The sequence below is a fragment of the Arvicanthis niloticus genome, chromosome 28 (assembly GCF_011762505.2).
Source record: "Arvicanthis niloticus isolate mArvNil1 chromosome 28, mArvNil1.pat.X, whole genome shotgun sequence".
Classification (NCBI taxonomy): Eukaryota; Metazoa; Chordata; class Mammalia; order Rodentia; family Muridae; genus Arvicanthis; species Arvicanthis niloticus.
Genome location: NC_133436.1, coordinates 4,572,204 through 4,588,077, shown reverse-complemented (window position 1 = coordinate 4,588,077; position 15,874 = coordinate 4,572,204). Strand labels below are relative to the sequence as shown.

The 15,874-nt window shown below is 49.0% G+C and overlaps 1 protein-coding gene across 3 annotated transcripts; it reads right to left on the bottom strand.

Annotated features, from left to right (window-relative positions):
* Nucleotides 1-1,074: 1,074 nt before the first annotated feature.
* Nucleotides 1,075-8,417, bottom strand: Tbxt (T-box transcription factor T). 3 transcript variants are annotated; one of them, XM_076926526.1, is made up of 8 exons: nucleotides 8,212-8,417; nucleotides 7,515-7,779; nucleotides 6,737-6,871; nucleotides 5,950-6,011; nucleotides 5,781-5,842; nucleotides 4,551-4,727; nucleotides 3,140-3,269; nucleotides 1,075-1,351 (listed from the first exon to the last, which is right to left on the bottom strand). In XM_076926526.1, exons 1-8 carry the CDS (start codon nucleotides 8,415-8,417, stop codon nucleotides 1,075-1,077), a joined length of 1,314 nt encoding a protein of 437 aa, XP_076782641.1. The 3 variants fall into 3 exon arrangements, with proteins under 3 accessions (XP_076782641.1, XP_076782642.1, XP_076782643.1); XM_076926527.1 differs by having other exon boundaries at nucleotides 4,551-4,724; XM_076926528.1 differs by lacking the exon at nucleotides 4,551-4,727.
* Nucleotides 8,418-15,874: the final 7,457 nt, after the last annotated feature.

Genomic DNA, 15,874 nt, shown 5'->3' with positions numbered 1-15,874 from the left:
TTAAACCGAAAGCAGGGTCAGACTATGGATGACACCACCAGAGAAATAGAGAGATTACCACCCCCCCCCCCCAGGACACTGCAGCATCTCCCACTAATGGAAAAGAGCCAGTGACTCCACAAGACATGGGCAGACAGGTTACTATGGCAACTATACTAAACATTAATCAACTTTATCAGCTCATTTATACCCTCTCTGGTATACGGTGGCTATCCTGGATTTTATGACATTAACAGGTCTCAATTCCGCCACACACACATTTGCCTGTGATTCAATTATTACTTAAAGGTACATCATTTCACTCATTTTTTTTAGCCCTTAGATTGTATAGGTACATAAAATGCATACCCTCGGTTCCACAACTGATTTATCTACAACATTAACATAGCAGACTAAAACCCATCTGGGAGAGAAAGCCTTTTCCCAAAAGGAGACCCGTACGCAATAACCTGCAGAGACCAGCTGCTGTGAATTGCCTTTATTGTGCAGAAAAAAAAAAAAAAACGCTTTCGGCCGATTGTCTTTGGCTACTTTGTCAACAGAAAAGTATCCCACAGTTGACTTCACAACACAAACATCTACATGTGCTTAAAGTAGGCACCTTCCAGAGGGATGAACCGTTTCCAGTTCAGTCACAATCCGCTGGCTATGGTTTTTCTGTCCTCAAAGTTAACTATACTCTAAAGCAACAAGGGATGACGTTAGGAGTGTACCTTGTGTCTCACTAAAGTAGGACAGGGGGTGGATAAATTCCAGTATTTCAAAGTCACACATGTTAAAGAGAAACATGAGATAAAGGACTCTGACAGACTGCCAGTCATAGGACATTGGATCATAGCCTCCTCTCTGTCCCTGGCTTCTTAACGTAGGACACACATCGTTACTGCATGTGCCAAGCAAGAGGCTGTGGAGCATGATATTAGGACATGTACCATCGCTCTTATTTGAAAATGGAGTTGTTAGTAGCGAGCTTTTATTTTTTTTTTCCTCGTCCCAAGAGCCTGCCACGATGAGCCTGAACGATCCAGTTGACACCGGTTGCTACAAGTCTCAGCACATGGAGGAGAGTTCAATTCACATGGATGGAGGTGACACAGGTGTCCACGAGGCTATGAGGAGGCTTTGGGCCGTGTCATACTGGCTGTCAGAAATGTCTGTGACTGTAGCAGCCCCTTCATACATCGGGGAGCCAGAGGAGGAGGACGTGGCAGCTGAAACTGTGTGCGGCAGGGGAGCGTAATGTGCAGGAGAGCCTCGAAAGAACTGAGTTCCCAGCCCGTTGGACACCCCAGCTGTCTGGGAACCTGGGGTGATGGTACCATTGCTCACAGACCAGAGGCTGGGGTACTGGCTGAAATAGAGAAAACAGAAGTCAGAAGCCTGGGAAGAGGCTGCAAATGAGCTACAGATGGATGAGAAAGACCAGTACTCAGAACATTGTTGGCGATACTTGCATCCCATGGCTATGCGGACCAGTTTTTCACTATTATCACATGGATAGAAGCTACTGCACCAAACAAAATCAACAAGAAGGTATGCACAAGCACAGTGAACGTTACTGTGCTGAGTCCTGCTAAAAGCAGCAAGGACTCCGGCAAGTAGCTCTGTGCTCATTGGCGTACAGAATTTGTACTAAGCACCAAGGCTCAGAGCAATGTGGTCCCAACCCTGCATCCTACAATCCTCACATTCACAGAAGAAAGTATTCCTTAGAATGCCCTCATTGCTGGCACAGGCTCGCCCGGTGGACAGGGGATTCGCATGTCAACATGGGGCAATATGCAAGGGACCCCAGAGGTGGCTTAGAACCAGCTCTGCCTCTCCACCTTGCCCCATGACTGTTTTTCAGGCTGACTCATAATCTATAAAATGAAGATTCTGAAGTTGTATTAAACCCTCTGGCCTACGCCCTAGGAAATGAATTTCATTTAACTCTGCTGAAGTTCTGTTTGGGGAAAACCTTCCTTACAGTTCTTCTATAAACATAATGTGATCTGACATAAGGTTATTTAACACGCCATCCCCTATTTCTACATCAAAGGCATCTGAACTTGAGAGCAAGCCTGGGTAAATTAAGGCAGACTACTGTTTCAGACTAAGACACCAAATCGGCTGCCGGCAGCCGATCATCTGGCTCCTTAAGCAATGTCTTCGGGGCCATTGAGAAGTTTGCCATTTTATGTGTGTTTGCTTTAAGAGCCGGTTAAAGTGGAATCAGTAATACCTGCCAATAACCACAACAACTAAGGAGGCTGAGGCAGGAGAATCAAGACCTTGAGCTCTGGACTGTGTAGTGAGTTCAAAGCTAGCCTGAGACCCTAGGTGAAAACAAATCAACCAAACAAGAAACACTGGGCAACTAAATTCTTATTAGTGAAAAATTATCTCCAAAACGAAAACAGCTAGGACCTTAGATAAATGTTTAATGTTCTAGATCATTAGTCCTCAATCTGTGGGTTGATCCCTTTATCATATATCCTGCATATCATATATCCTGCATATCAGATATTTGTATTTCATAATAGAAAAATCACAGTTATGAAGTAGCAACGGAATTATTTTATGGTGGGGGCTGGGGGGCTCACCACAACTTGAGGAACTATAGTAAGAGGTCACAGCACTGGGAAGGTTGAGAAGCACTGGTTTAGATATCTGAGGTCAAGGCTGCATGATGGCAGGCTCACTCCTCTGAGAACTAACAGTTCCATCCTCACACTGTGCCAGAATCTGTATCTTCCAGTCCCTTTCCTCACTGGAGATGGAGTATTGGCAACTAACTCTGCATCTCTTTGCTACTGTTTCAGTTCACTGGGAAGTTGATAAGCCCGAAGGGAATGTATCACCAGCAGCCTATTCTGTAACTTGTATCAGCAGCAGCCTATTCTGTAACTTGTTGGTCAAACAGTCTTCATCCTTTATTGGTTCTCAGAATGATACTAAGGACTCTTACTTCTTTGTCCAAAAAAAAAAACACAAAAACAAAAACAAAAAAGGTAAGAAACATGTTGCCTTCAGCGAACAAAGGATCTGCACTGTTACTTTAAACTACACATGCTAATTCCACCAGCCTGAGAGACACAGACTGAGGCTGGAGCTGCTTGGTATCTTTTACGTATGGTAGCTCCCCAGACATACATACCTAGAGCCAGTTGGTGGGCTGGTGTTATGACTCACAGGTAGCATGCTGGTGTGGGCAGGCACTCCGAGGCTAGACCAGTTGTCATGGGACTGCAACACCGACAGGCATGCAGAGGAATTGTCGGCATAGGCTGAGGGATGCGGAGAGGGGAGTTAGCCCAACAGGTCTTCCGAAAGGAATAGAATTTAACAAAATGATGCAAACTAAAGACCCGCCCAACCCAACGCACTGCAAACAAAAGCTGCATGGGTAGACTCAGAGAGCAAGCCCCAAGTCTGCTTAGCTCATCAGCATGGCAATGTTTGTCAATGTTATCAGACACCTTAACCTAGGGTGTCTCTTACCATCCCACAAGGAGATGTCCATCAGACAAGTGGTATTGCTGATCTTTCTTTTTCTTTTTATGCCATTCATTTATTATTTTCGTGGCTTTGGGGATCAGATGCAGAGCCTCTCAAATGCTAGGCAAGTTCTGAGCCACTGAGTGACACCCTAGCCTGGAATGCTTAATTTTAAAAGTAAATAAAACAACTATCTGCCCCATTAGCTTGCCTTTTCCGTAAAGGGGATTCCACACGGCTTGGATAGGTTATGGAAACCATGACCTCACCAAATTAAAAATATGATTCCCCCCACCTCAGAACCCAGCCTCTGATGGAGGAGTCTCCGAGGCTGTTGCCTTTCAAATTGTTTTATGGTGTTCTTTAGCCATTTTCCCCTCCCTCTGGAGCAGACAAAGGTTTGTCTGAGCAGACAAGTGTTGGAGAATCTGCCCGAGGTCTCAAGCTGTCCTGGGGCTGGCAATCCATCTTCTGGGTCCAGTGTGGATCTAAAATGTGCCTGGTTCTCAAGTGACATCCACACTGAGGGCGAAGAGTTCTAACCTGGGAGTCTTCAGTCTGGTCAGGAATATTTGCACCTGGATAATCTAATATGATCACGCTCATCTAATATGGTCACTTTAGAGAGGTTGGTGGAACATCTAAACCAGGGCTCCATTGTGGGGCTCAAGCTATGTCTCCATGGAAAGGCACAGAAAACTGTCTTTTAAAAAGCCTGGAGCATGTTCTGGGGCACATGGATATTGAAATGAAAGCCTCCCTGGAGACCCCTGGTTAAACCACCACCTTGACCAAATCTCTTCAGGAGCCGCTAGGATCTGGTTTCCCTATCTATACACTGTAGCTGTCTCAGACACACCAGATGAGGACATCCGATCCTGTTACAGATGGTTGTGAGCTACCATGTGGTTGCTGAGAATTTAACTCAGGACCTTTGGAAGAGCAGTCAGTGCTCTTATCCGCTGAGCCACCTCTCCAGCCCCAGCCTTATCTTGCACCCCCATAGAAGTGCCTCTCCAGAGGGATCCTCCCACCCACCCCCAGCTGGTGAGTGGAGGTACAGAACCTACTTGGAGAGTTGTTCCGATGGGCGTAAGGGCTGGGGTAGGGCGATGACCGGTGGTTCCTGAGAGCCGGGTACCTCTCACAGCCATGTGTGGAGGGGAGAGAGAGTGAGCCTCCAAACTGAGGATGGGAGCTGGCAGGCGGGCAGAGGGTGCCAGCACCAGGAACAAGCCACCCCCCTGCTGTGAGAAAAGCATGCTGGGTAACTGGCCCTTGCTTGAGGTTCAGTCCTGTCCTAGCTCTAATCCTGGGAGACTCTGGAACTGAAGAATAACCAGTATCCCTCTCTCAATGCAGACTGTGGAGCACCACAGGGAGTCTGGGATGCTAGTGCTCTTGAGAGACTCAACCCATAGCCCTGTCTTACAGGATTAGACCTAAGACCATTCCCAGCCTTTGTGGAATTTCTGCCCTGCAGACCGGTGGCTTTCTAACAAATGAACAGGAAGGAGATGCTAAAGGGATCTAGTATGAAGATAGAAGAACACAGGGGGCCGCAGGAAGGATACATGTGTCCACCACACAGCCCTGGTGTGACCCCAAATACAGTCCATTTCTTCCTGGTCAAGTGAGTCACAATAGGGTCCCTGTTTGTTAAATTCATTTGTTAAATTTGTTTAGATGGTATTAAAATACCAGTTTAGACTAGCTGATCATCGTTTAAGGGTAGAGTGCTAGGCTGCTCCGGCAGCCACTGAAGTGGCCTGCAAGACCCTTCTACCCCTCTGCCATGACCTCAATATTTGGAGATCCCGCCTAGGCCTTTTCTCTCCCCATGCCTGCACAGATCTGCACCCATTACTGCCTATGAGAACTCCTAAAGAGATATTTTTAACTACCATACAAGCCACCAAAATCAGGAGCCACAGGAACTGAGCAGGAAGGCCGCTCCTATGTGTCTCCAAAGATAGCCCTTCAGTTTTAAGCCATCACCAAGAGGAAGCCAACTCCAAGCCTGGGTGTGATAGCTGAACCCTCATCATATGCAAGTCTAAACTCCCAGGAGTCCACTCCACAGAACGAAACAAATCATGAGTTCTTCTGGCTAGCCAGTCTCCAAAGCCCAAGATGGTTGGGCAGCTTCCAAAGCATAGGGTACGAGCCCAGGGCACAAAGAAGAGCCATCCTGCTACCCCACGACTCCCAGGAGCCCAAAGCCTCACTTAAGGGTTCTGATTTTAGCAAGTCTAGACCTGGAACAAGGCAGAGGGATCTGGGGGTGCAACAAACCGTACATTGGGAATACCCAGGCTGCTGGCAATCCCCTGGCTCCTCCATTACATCTTTGTGGTCGTTTCTGCCAAAAAGTATTCGGAATGGTCAGAAGAAGGCCTGCCTGGAAGCAGTGGGTAGCCTTTTCACATGGTCCTCTGCCCCAGGAACGAACGCAGTTAGAACTCTCACCTTTCTTTCGCATCAAGGAAGGCTTTAGCAAATGGGTTGTATTTAATTTTAAGGGCTGTGATCTGAAAAACAAGAAAGTGTATTTACTAATACAATATTGGTTACCAGAGGGTTTGATGGAAGAAAAAAAAATGGAGAAGCATCCTAGGCCTGTCAGCCCAGGCATTAAGATGCTGAGGTAAGAGGACTGTGAACTGAGGGATATCCTGGGCTATATACCAAGCACCAAATGGGAGTGGGGAGACACTACCAAAGACGAGAAAGGGAAACTGAGAAAGAACAGAACCAAATTAGAATGTTCCAATGAATCAGTCTTTGTTTTTCTGTGTCTCAAAGCACTGAGAAATTACAAAGGAAAGTAATTTCTAAGTAAAACTCCCAATAAACTTAAGTCTATCACATCTAGATATCACAATAGTTCCAACATAGCCTGGAGGTTCTGTGGAGTCAAGGTCAACAGTATCAGCCCCAGGTGACTAACGACACATTTTCTGTGACTTGGGGTTAGAAGTAAAGACCCTTGCCAGGACTTCAGAGTGCTGAGATCAGGGACTGTGCCCTAGCCTCTCCAGGAGATTTTAAAACCCGTGAAGTTGTTCACGCTTCTTTCAAGCATGTTGCAGGTGTGTATTGGATCTATGGAGGCTAGCAACATGCTTAAATGATTACTTTAAGCTTTTTCTCTCTTAGCCACAGAAGTGGTAAATCTTGCCTGTCTTCAGTACTGTAGCTCTACCTCCAAGTCCCCAGGCAGGCGGGGTGAGGGGACATCCCTCCGAAGCCTTACCTCTTCATTCTGGTAGGCAGTCACAGCTATGAACTGGGTCTCAGGGAAGCAGTGACTGGTGATCATGCGCTGCGGGCCCCCAACTCTCACGATGTGAATCCGGGGTTCGTACTTATGCAAGGAGTTTAACATGATCTGCAGGAGATACGGAGGAGCGAGAATGGAGACCCGCACCTTACCTTAAATATGGCAGCACCCACCACAGCACCCACGGGGACTGCTCAGGAAGAAACAGATCCAGCTACAGAACTGCCTGCAGTATGGAGGACATCAGGTCCATTTGACACATCTGTTTCCTACAGATGGTCTGGAACTGGGCTGGGAGGTGTGCTACACACTATTAAAGCCTGTCAGCGTAAGGCCACAAACAACTTTAAATGGCTGGCTTGGTCACAGCTGGAGTGAGTTTTCTTGGAATAGGCCCCAGTTAAAGACTTTTCTGAAGGGTGGAATGTGCACGTTTGCACAGACTTGCCAGTATTCCCTTTTGACTTTAAAGTGAGGATTCAGAATCAAAGCTCACCTAGGTAGGGCCAGAGCTGATTCCCGAGCGATAGATGAAGATTTTCACTAACCCTTCCAGGGTTGAGTGAGGAGTCCCAGCTCCCTTCTCCAGGCCCTGGTGTAACCCTCATCAGCTTAATATAAACAGTACTAAAGGTTTAATTGGGGAATGCCACAGTGGCTTCTGTGAGGCTGACAAAGGCTGGTGGAGCCCGTCCAGGCTCCCTCTTCCCTCTGGCCTGGGGCCTAGCGGCTGTCTCCTATACGGGCTTACCTGTCCCCCACCATTTAGCTTGTTGGTGAGTTTGACTTTGCTGAAAGACACAGGCGCCTTCATCCAGTGGGCCCCAAAATTGGGCGAGTCTGGGTGGATGTAGACGCAGCTGGGCGCCTGAGGCTCTGGTTTGCCCCCAGGTACCCACTCCCCATTCACGTACTTCCAGCGGTGGTTGTCAGCCGCCACGAAGTCCAGCAGGAAGGAGTACATGGCGTTGGGGTCCAGACCTGACACATTTACCTTCAGCACCGGGAACATCCTCCTGGAAAAGACAGCGCACGGCAGGAGGACCCATCCGATGAGGAGAGGGAACCTGAACAGTGTTTGTTGCCGGCCAAAGAGAACCCCCTGCAAACGGTCTCTCAAGCTTCTTTGCCAGCGCTTTCTCAGTCCTGGAACCAAATCATCTCCCGCACTAAACCCAAGAGTTCTCGAGACAGCAGAGAAACAAATCTAGCCAAGGATTTCGTCCCCCATCCCGCCCAAGGCAAACCTGGCCACACTTGTGTACACCTAGGAACCCTAGAATTCGAAAACCAACTTCCTTCTCAGGTTTCGTCCGGTTAAGTTCGCGAGAAAACAGGGTTAGGAATGCTCTCCGGTGCAGTTAACTCAGCGGGAAGAAACAAAGTCGGCTGGTTGAGCAGAAAAGATGCTCTCCCGGAGAGGCACTCTTCTTGCAGCACGCACTTACCTGCCGTTCTTGGTCACAATCATCTCGTTAGTTAGCTCCTTGAAGCGCAACCAGAGCTCGCTCTCCTCCAGACCCACTCTCAGTTCCCGTTCGGTGGGGTCGCCCTTCTCGCTGCCCGCCTGCAGCTCGCTCTCTACGGCGCTGAGCAGGTGATCCACTCGGTACTGCAGGCTCTTCCCAGCGCTCTCTGTGCCCGGGGAGCTCATCCTCCCGCCTCCCTCTCCACCGCCCAGGAGTCTTGACTCCCTACCCAACAGCCACCTTCACTTCTCCCGCCACCCCTTTTCCAAGAAAAAAGGATCACTCTGCGGAGCCCAAAGACCACCCCTGGGTCCCAGCACATTCGCCAATGGAGGACCGGGACCGGGATGTGGGGGGAAGGGGGCGGGGATGGAGGAGAGGGCCTGAGGAGCCGTGGTTCCACTTGAACTCCCGCAAGGCGCGACAAGAGTTTGTCTCTGGGGGAGAGAAAATGGGTCCCCTCCCCATAAATACAGCCGAGGTGGCCTCGCAGGGGGGCGCGGCGGATTGGGCGGGACACCCTTTGAAGTACGGAGCAGCTGCCCATTGGCGGTGCGCGGCCATATCAGACCCGCCGGGCGGGCCCGGAGGCTGGGGACCAACAATGGGCTCCCGCGCGCGCTTCCTGTAAGGAAAGCGTCGGGCGCAGTCCCGACACCCCCGCCCTCCCCCAAATGTTTGCACCTCCATCAAAGCGGCGGGGCGGACCGTGGTAGGGGGGGAGGGCGAGAAGCCCGGCCGGAGCCACCCAGGCCCGCGGCTCCTAGAGCAGCCAAACACTCCATTCCCACGCGCGCTCTCCAAGTGCACCCTAGCGGCTGTACCCCGCGGAGTGTTCACGCTGCGCGCACCTGCACGGGACTACGGCGGATCAGCGTCTCCCGGGTCTCCTTGACCTCTCCGAAGCTTCAGCCTCCCGAGGTGTAGCAGTTTCGGGACACGTCCCCTCGCCCCGTGGACTGCCACTAACTCCCACCACGGCGTCAGGGTCTCCCACGACCTTCACCTGCCTGGAGAGGGAAGCTCAATGCGGATCTGTCCAGAGAGGGAAATAGACGAACAGATAGCGACCCTAATAGGAAGTGTCCTCGTGTCCCACATAAAAGCTGGACTTTGACGGTGGATGAGCCTGCACCGAATGTGGCCCTGGGATTCCCTGGTCTTTTTGCTCCGGGGATTGTTGGAACGCACGCTGCGCGCGTTTCCCTACCCGCCTCGCCAAGCCAAGCGGTGTGGGCAGCAGTTGGTTTATTACCTCTCGGTGAGAACCTCTGCCGGGAGAGAGAGGGGAAGGTGACAAAGAGCAGGAAATAGTTCAATGGGGTCTCTTTAAACAATAACATTCCTCTAAAACGGGAGCCCAGGAAGCGGGAAGGAAGCCAGAGCTCGCGCCCAGCTCTTTAACGAGGGTCTGGGTTCCAGCCTCCGTTTCCCCGTCTTCCATGCGCCCATCCCACCCCGAAGCTCCTCGGAAGATGCCCGAGTCAGGTGGAGGCACTCAATTCTGAGTCCGTTGTCTCTCTGAGCGTCTCCCTGGGAAGTCTTTAGGGTCAGAGTTGTGGAGCAAGCCAGGCCCCCCGACTCCGGGTTATACCTGACCCTACTTCTGGATCAGAGGGTTTTCCAGGAGCCAACCTCTGGGGAAGGTACTCCGGAGTGGGATGGGAACACGTCCTGGAACATGTCCTTCTCCGTCCTTATCCACTGGCTACTGGGTTGCTCGCTTGCTCTTCTGTAGTCTAGGATATAAAGAAACGGCGGGCTGAGCGGAAGGGGATGCTTCCTTCTGCAGAGACACCAAAAGGCTCTCATTTGTGCTCAACCCCGACCCTCTGGCAACTCCCACTAGCCAGTCTGGGTTGTGGGTTTGCAGAAGGGGAGATTCCACCTTTTCTCCCTCGGAGATGTTAAGACCCGAGACTCCCTGGAACTTGGAATAAATCTAGGTGGAGGGGGATGTGATGGTCGAGGGAGGTTGGGTCTGAAAGTGACTGACAGTGTCTAACCTCTGGCGTGAAGGCAGAGCGGGCCCTGGGAAAATGGTTGCTCAAAGATGGATTTTCTCCATCGTCCAGCAAGCTGGTGAAAAATTCCTCTGGAACTGTTCTCCAAACAGGAGGCAAATAGATGACGTGACTTTTTCTACCGTGAGCAGTGAAATCTCTCCACTCCCCGGTGCATCCGTGAAGCCACATTCCTGACTTTAGGGTTAGAAGCGATTCTTTCAAGGCTTACCTATTCTGTCCCTACCCTCTTCTATGATTAATTTCTCATCTTTGTCCCCAGAAAGTTGTCCACAGCCTTTTCAAGGAGGGCTGCGGTGCATGACAGTTTACAGCCAAAAACATCCTCCAGGCCAGCTGTAAAGAATTCCCAGTTAATAACCTGCGCTTCCTTGGGAGAGGCGTGGCCTGGCCACTACTCGCTGCTTCTCAAGTTGGCCAGTCCTAGGGAAGCCTCAACTATCCCAGAAAAGCTTCATGCTTGGGCCTCTGCGAGGCAACATTCCCACCAAGAACAAACAAAGGAAAAGGCCTAGGAACCATAAATGTATGCCCGTGGCAATTCCCGGGGAGGTGGGGGGTAAGTTTCCCTAGTCTCACCCCTTTTCAGACAACAAAGACCCCTTTCCTTTGGAGCTAGTACAGAAAGGAGGAGCCATTCTGAGTCCTGATCTCACAACTCTGGAGTCTTTCTTTCTTGAAAGAAGACTAGGGGGAGTGGATAATCTATATCCATGTTGCAAAACACAGATACGTGGGCCCTAATTACGTCAGGTTCCAGTGTACCAACCTAGTCCTTCTCTACTTCCTGTTCCCCAAGCCGACCAGGCAGATACAGGATCCCCAAATCCCAGGTCAATGAAAACAATCCTGTCACCGAAAATGGTGGCTTTCGGTGAGTGCTTTTAAAAGGGCACAATTCTCCAGACTGCTTACCATTGAACTTTAAAAGGGACATTGGGTTGTTTTCGGTGGCTGTGGTTTTGTAGAAAAGAGAATAGAAAGGCCTTTGAAATGAGCCAGCTGGACTACATGTCCTGGTCATTGTGACTGTGGAAAGAGTCACCAGTCTCCAGAGGTCCCAAGCTACAACAGGAGAGAGGGTAGAACTGGGCTCTGAGGGGCAGCTGAAGATGTTCTCAGGTCCAATCCTATCATAGCTCTCCTCATGAGCTAGGTGGTTCTGGTGGTTTAGGGACAGGAGTTGGCACATTGAAAACAAATAAACCAGCCAACATTTCTCTGGAAACCTCCCCGATCTTTGAATCCAAGGCTCACGAGGGGATTCTGTGGCCACTGGCTTGGTACCTTCTAGGGCAGGTAGTTTGAGTCGCTTCAACTTCCACACCTGAGCTTTCCGCACCCAGTAGGTCCGGGTTTCTTCAGGAGTAAGTCAAGGGAAGCTCTCGTGCCTTGTTCTTGTCCCAGTGGGGGGTCTCTAGGCAAGCTTCCAGGTCATCTGCGCCTGGGAATGACAGCCCCTGCCTATTTTCCGTTTCTCCTGCTTCTCCCCCTGAGCTGTTTCATCTCTGGTCCTCCTGCATGGACTGAATGGTGTGTGAAGTATTTGCACCACACCACCCTGTCAATTTGTCTCTAAGTCACTCTTGGGTTTTACTGCCTCCCATGCAGATTTTATTTCTTTGCTCTCCCTTTGAGTTTCAGGCAGTCCTTGTTCTCCCTGAATCTCTGCCATGGTATTTATTCCTCGGTGTTCTGTGGCAGCCTTTTGCTCCTTGGACTGTTTGTGTTTCCCAGAGGCCACCGGGTTCTGCCTTATACTTAGGCCTGACAGCTCTTGTCACGTGACCACTGTAGATTATTTCGTTTTAGTCTTGGGCAGCCTCCTGACCTCTGCATCAGCCTTTAGCCCTTTGCTGGAGACTCCGTGTTGTTTCTCCTTCGTCCTCAACCTGGGCTAAGTCTGAGATAAGTGGATCTTGCATAGACGACTCCATTCAGATGGGGTGTCTCTTCTCTCATCTTCTTGAACTCAGGGATGGTATGGAAGGCAGATGTCATTGTGTCCGGGAGGAGCAGCAGCCGCCCTGCAAGTGGTACAGGAACTACAGCCCTGCACGCCTTCTAAAGACAGGTGCCACAGAAGTCTTGGCATTTTTTTTTTTTTCTGTCTGCGTTGTTGTTTCCCATTAACTGAGCTCTCAAGAAAGAGCAATCTCAGAGGAAGCAGAGGTAGACAGAGGCAGGATCAGAGTTACTCAGAAATCATTACAGGAGCTCAATCACTTAGTGAATGATTGTATACAGGTAATTTGTACAAGGGGTGTGTTCTCTCTCTGTGTGTGTGTCTCTCTCTCTCTGTCTCTGTCTCTCTCTCCCATTATATCCAAACCACATGTCACAGCAAGCTCTGTGTTCCAGCTAGAACCTGACATTCACCTAGGATAGCAGAGAAACAGGAGGGTGTGCCAAGCTCCCTAGAGAACCCGGGTCTAGTGTATAAAGCTTCTCTAGGCCCAGGGGCCACTGGAATCCTCAACACCTCGAGTGTCTGAGAAAGCGGAAAGCCCGGACCCCAGAGGAGAACAGCAAACTGAGACAGACCCTAATTTAAATGACACAGAAGACTCAGCAGCAACTGAAAAAGAACCACGGAGGAGGTCAGAGGTCAGAGCTGATAAAGAACAGGAAAGCCGAAGGATGAGCCCAAAGGGGGACTCTGAGAAGGTAGATGTCTGTCAGGCGGCTTATACGGGGGAGATTCGGTGGTCTCCAGGGTCCTGGTAGAAGGAATTTGAGGTCCCACAAAAATCCTGAAACACTGATTAAGAAGCTTTTTAATAGGAATTTCCAGGAGGCATTCGAGGGAAAGATAGATAGTAACAGGAGCAGGAGAAAGATGGAATTGTGAGAGTATCCCAGGGGGATACTGGTCGCGGGGGAGGTGGGGCAGAAACCCGCTGGCAGCTTCCAGGAGGAGTGGGTGAGAGGAAGGAGGCTGCGCCCACCTGCTGACAGCTAGGCAACAGGAAGGGCCGAAGAGGAGGAGAGGTAGCGAATGCCCCCGGGGGAGCTTTGCTGCAGGAAGCGGGAGAGTTAAGATAAATCTCCCCACATATCAAGGGCAAGACTGATAAAAAATGGAGAGGGGGCTCTTAACACACTCCTGAGAACAGATTCAGAATCAGTAGCTGCCAACACCAGACTCCACCAAGCTGTAGAACTCAGAGAGGAAAGCCCACTTTGCAAGTCAGAATTAGGGCAAGCAACGACCCACAATCCATCTTCCAGACACCAGTCCCACAACCAAATACAAGAAAGCCTGTTGTATGCGGGAAAGAATTGGGTGCATGTCATTTAGAGGAACAATCCCGTAAGGAGGCAACAGTCTTCTGTGGATAAGGCAATTAAAACTCACAAAAAAACGAGTGGAAAATGAGAGGAAGTTTTGATTTCTGATTTATCTTCATTTAAATCTATTTTATTTCCACTGAACGACCTTAAGAATGTAGAAAGTAAAAGGGAGGTTTCTTTGCTTTTTCCTCTTGCTAGCTCACCACATTCACACAAATAGTTACAAAAGGAATTTGACCTGTGAAAGGTAAAGGGGATGGGATTGGTTACTTTATTTTTTTTTTTTAAGACAAATTCTCACTATGTATCCCAAGCTAGCCTGAAACTCACTCTACAAACCAGGCTGGCCTTGAACTGCCAGTGCCTCCTGAATTCTATGGTTAAAGGTCTTCCCATCATGTCTAGTGACTTCATTTATTTATTTATGTGTTTATATATTTATGTATTTATTTTTGTTTTTTCAAGATAGGGTTTCTCTGTGTATCCCTGGCTGTCCTGGAACTCACTCTGTATGTAGACCAGGCTGGCCTCAAACTCACAAAGATCCATCTGCCTCCTCTGCCTCCCCAGTGCTGAGATTAAAGGTGTGTGCCACCACCTCTGAGCTACCAATGACTCCTTAAATCTAAAAAAAAAAAAAAAAAAAAAAAAAAAAAAAAAAAAAAAAAAAAAAAATTTAAAAAGTCATAGTCTATGCTGTTTCCAAAGAAACAATTCCCAGAGCATCAAAAGATTCACCCCAGTGATGCGGGCCTCTTCTTAATCATAGCTGATTCTTCAACCCCACTGACCTGAACCACAGAATCTTCATTCAAAATATCAAATAAATGGCTAGCATAGTTTTTGCCTCCCTCTGAAACTTGACAAGCCAGGCCTCTGTCATATGCGCTACTCTTCCAGGCTCCCACAGAGCAGTCCCCTGAGCCCAGTGCGCCAAGGCTTTTCCAGCTCAGAACTTCCCAAATACATAGTTAGGTCTGTCACAGCAACCAACATCCCCCCCCCCCCCCACACACACACACACACCGCCCCTGCCCAACTCTGTACCAGTTTCTCTATCAGAGTTTCTATTTCTGGGAGAAAAAGAAAAACAGCAGGGCAAAAAAACAGTCTGGGAAGAAATGGTTTATTTTGCTTGTACTCCATCCTCCAGGGGGATCAGGGCAGGAATCTGAAGGCAGGAACTGAAGCAGAGCCCTGGGAGGAGTGCTGCTTAGTGGTTTGTTCTGAAAAGTATATAAAAATTGAAAAATATAGAAAATCCTTTAAAAGATATAGAAAGTTTTTCTTTATGTCTCCTAGCGCTAAGCCAAGAATGTAGGCCAGCTGGTTCCAGGAACTAGCTGACCACAAGGTGAATGGTTGAACAAGATTACATTCTTGAGGGGAAAAAAAATGTGTGTACAGGATGTTTTCCACATGACCAACTAAATTATGGGCTGGGACTTTCCACTATTTTTATGATATGTTCCCTTGGTTACCCCCTCACCTCCCTGGTTTGTGGTTTTGCCCTTTAAAAGTCCTCTTCTCCCCAGGCCGCGGGGTCAATTCCTCTGCTCCTGCCTGAGTTATGAGTTGACCATCAGCTGGCTGATTCCCAGGTTAAAGCCTCTTGCTGTTTACATCTAGATCAGTATCATGTGAGTTATTGAGTGGCCGTGACATCCCAAGACTTGACTGAGGGTCTCCCCTCTCAGGGGTCTTTCAGTTCTTGTATGACTTTCTCAGCTTATTTATACAATCCAGGAACACCAGCCCAGGGGTAGTATCATCCTCCCACACCAATTATTAATCAAGAATATGCCCTAAAGGTTTGCCTACAGGCTGATTTTATAGACGCATTTTCTCAACTGAGGTTCTCTCCTCTGAGATGACTCTAACAGTGTCAGGTTTACAAACCAACAGGGGACAGTTCAAAAGACAACGTCAGCAGGAAAACCCATCTTCTCTCTTAACACCATATCATCTTATATACACACCATATCATATACTGTAATACACACACACACCACACCATACACACACCTACACATCCCCACACCACACACACATCACACCATACACACACCTACACACCCCCACACCACACACACACCACACCAAACACACACCTACACATCTCCACACCACACACACACACGCACACCATACACACTACACATGACCATTATTTTTATTTTTATATTTTATTTTTAATTATGTGTGACGGTACCTGAATAGTATGTGGGAGGGGCCCCAGACTAGGCACAAGCCACACCCAAGTACCAATTTCCAAGCAGGGCAAAGAGACAAGGTGGCCGAATCTGGATCTGGCAGGAGCAGCA

What these genes read in the sequence shown, in the direction of transcription:
- Tbxt (XM_076926526.1), bottom strand. Translation starts at nt 8,417, where the DNA reads ATGAGCTCCCCGGGCACAGAGAGCGCTGGGAAGAGCCTGCAGTACCGA. An exon ending in ATTGTGACCAAGAACGGCAG is followed by an intron (nt 7,780 to 8,211) that starts GTAAGTGCGTGC and finishes TGTCTTTTCCAG; the next exon opens with GAGGATGTTCCCGGTGCTGA. An exon ending in GCAGCCTGGGTATTCCCAAT is followed by an intron (nt 4,728 to 5,780) that starts GTACGGTTTGTT and finishes CTTTTCTCACAG; the next exon opens with CAGGGGGGTGGCTTGTTCCT.